The following is a 2,100-nucleotide window of genomic DNA, read 5'->3' on the forward strand; positions in this document are numbered from 1 at the left end:
TAAGATGTTTTATAAATAAATAGTTTATTTTAAATATTGCATCAACTCTTTGTGCTTAAATCTAAGGGTAAATCATTGAATGTGACTAGATCTTCTATCGGCTTGTAATCTATTTTCTTCGAGCAAATCAAATTCAACGGAGCGTCTATATCTTTATATACTTCTGGTCGCCTGGTACTTTCAGGTAGACTCTGCTCATTATAAGATTTCTCATTAAAAGGCATAACAGGATAATTTATACTATTTGTATAGTAATTTCTGTACGCATGTTCATACATTTGTGTATATTCTAGATATGACATTTCGTTTTGCGGTACTCTTATTGGGTAAGGTTCCAAAGGCCTTACGTATGTCACTTGAGGGTATAACGTAAGCTGTTGCTCTGGTATTTGTAAATTGTATTGTAATTTCTGTGAAGATATCTCATTGTATGTATATCCACGTAAAGGTGATATAGGTTCTATGAGATAGTCTTTAGTAGGTGAAAATCTATCGTGACTTTCGTCTGAAGAATCCCGTTTTGTCTCTTCCGGTGCGAAGTGTTTGTATGTTTTGACGTGTTTCCTCAAGCTGGAGGGATCAGTGTATCGTTTATTGCAGCCTGGTATTTTACAGCAGTACGGTTTGTCGACTGTGTGCGTGCGTGTGTGCTTGAAGCGGTCGCTCGAGTTTGAGTACGCTTTGCCGCAACCCTGTTAACAATATAAATTATTTAGTAAATTAGTTTAAAGCAGCTGTGTAAATTTTGTGTTATATATGTAACTATTGTAGAAGTCTGTTTTAATTTTATAAATGCACTAGCTGTTGCTCACGGCTTCGTCAGCGTGGAATAAAAAAAATAGGAATTACAGCCCATGTTACTAAGTAATAACATAGTTTTTTTAATGGTTCAAGAATTTTTGAAGTCGTCCCTATAGTTTTTTAGTTATTTCATTCATGAGTAATTTCTTTATAATACTAGTTAATATAGAAAATACATGTTACGTCTGTATTTACCTCATAAGGGCAGACGTAGGGCTTCTCTCCTGAATGAGATCTGAGATGTATTTTTAGGTTCTCTGCTCTAGAGAAGCATTTGTTGCACTGATTGCATGTGTGAGGTCGCTCGTTGGTGTGCGTGCGGACATGTACTAACATCTTGTATCTGTTGGAAAAAAAAATAGTTAATATGTGATAGATATATACAATAATATACATCACAGTAGTAGGTTTTAGTTTCTATCATAAATGGACATACACAACGCAAACATAACACACGCAAGACGGTTCGGAACAAACAGTTGCGGTTTGTGCAAATATTTAAATCGTCTGTTAGGCAAGGTTATGTCTTCGACATTCTTTATTAGGAATAACTTTAACATTGTTATAGAGAAATTCAGAATTTAAAACTGACGTATGTTTACAGCAATTTTATTTTCAAATTTATTTTCGACAAAAGTAGAAACTTTCGTTTTCATTAAAATCATTGAAAACTTATTAAAAATTACCTGTTTTCAGTACTAATAAAGAAATTTAAATAACATGGATTACTTTTATGTAGTTACTAGCTTTTGCCCACGACTCCGTCTGCGTGGAATTATAAAAAAACAAAAGTAAGTAGCCTATGTGTTCTTCCATACTATTCTATAAGATGTCAAATTTCATCGAGATCCGTTCAGCCGTTAGTATGAAATATGATTATTTTGAAAATTACCTTGCGTTAAATCCTCTTTGTGGTCTGGAGCATCCCTTCCAGCCGCAGTAAAAGAGTCCGTCTCTATGCGCGTGCGCGTGCGCGCGGGCGATGTGCGCGGAGAGGCGCGCCACGCTGTGCAGCCGCGCGCCGCACCCCCGCCACCCGCACGCACCCTCCCTAGCCTCCCCAGCCTCCGCACTCTCAGTACCCCGCTCAGGGGATGACCCACCCAGGGACTCTTCATCTTCTAGCTGATAGAAAAAACACAAAATTAATCTAAGTAATATGATAAATGCGAAAGTTTAGATGGATGGATGTTTGTTAGAGTTTGTAGCTTAAACAGCGGAGTAGATCTTGATGAAATTTGGCATACATGTGGAGGATAGTCTGGAATACATAGGCTACTTTTTAAATTCCACGCGGAC

The 2,100-nt window shown here is 37.2% G+C and overlaps 1 protein-coding gene across 1 annotated transcript in view; it reads right to left on the minus strand.

Moving 5' to 3' along the window:
• Window positions 1–2,100, minus strand: part of LOC106107952 (zinc finger protein GLI2-like) — a 7,760-nt gene continuing 5,660 nt past the window's right edge. Inside the window, exons 2-4 of the mRNA XM_013288984.1 lie at window positions 1,694–1,926; window positions 997–1,144; window positions 1–692 (exon numbers count right to left, since the gene is read on the minus strand). Coding sequence (XP_013144438.1) covers window positions 42–692; window positions 997–1,144; window positions 1,694–1,926 — 1,032 coding nt within the window. The 3' untranslated portion in view covers window positions 1–41. The remainder of the gene's footprint in view (window positions 693–996; window positions 1,145–1,693; window positions 1,927–2,100) is intronic.

The sequence above is a fragment of the Papilio polytes genome, unplaced genomic scaffold (genome assembly GCF_000836215.1).
Source record: "Papilio polytes unplaced genomic scaffold, Ppol_1.0 DF821845.1, whole genome shotgun sequence".
In the NCBI taxonomy this organism is placed as follows: domain Eukaryota; kingdom Metazoa; phylum Arthropoda; class Insecta; order Lepidoptera; family Papilionidae; genus Papilio; species Papilio polytes.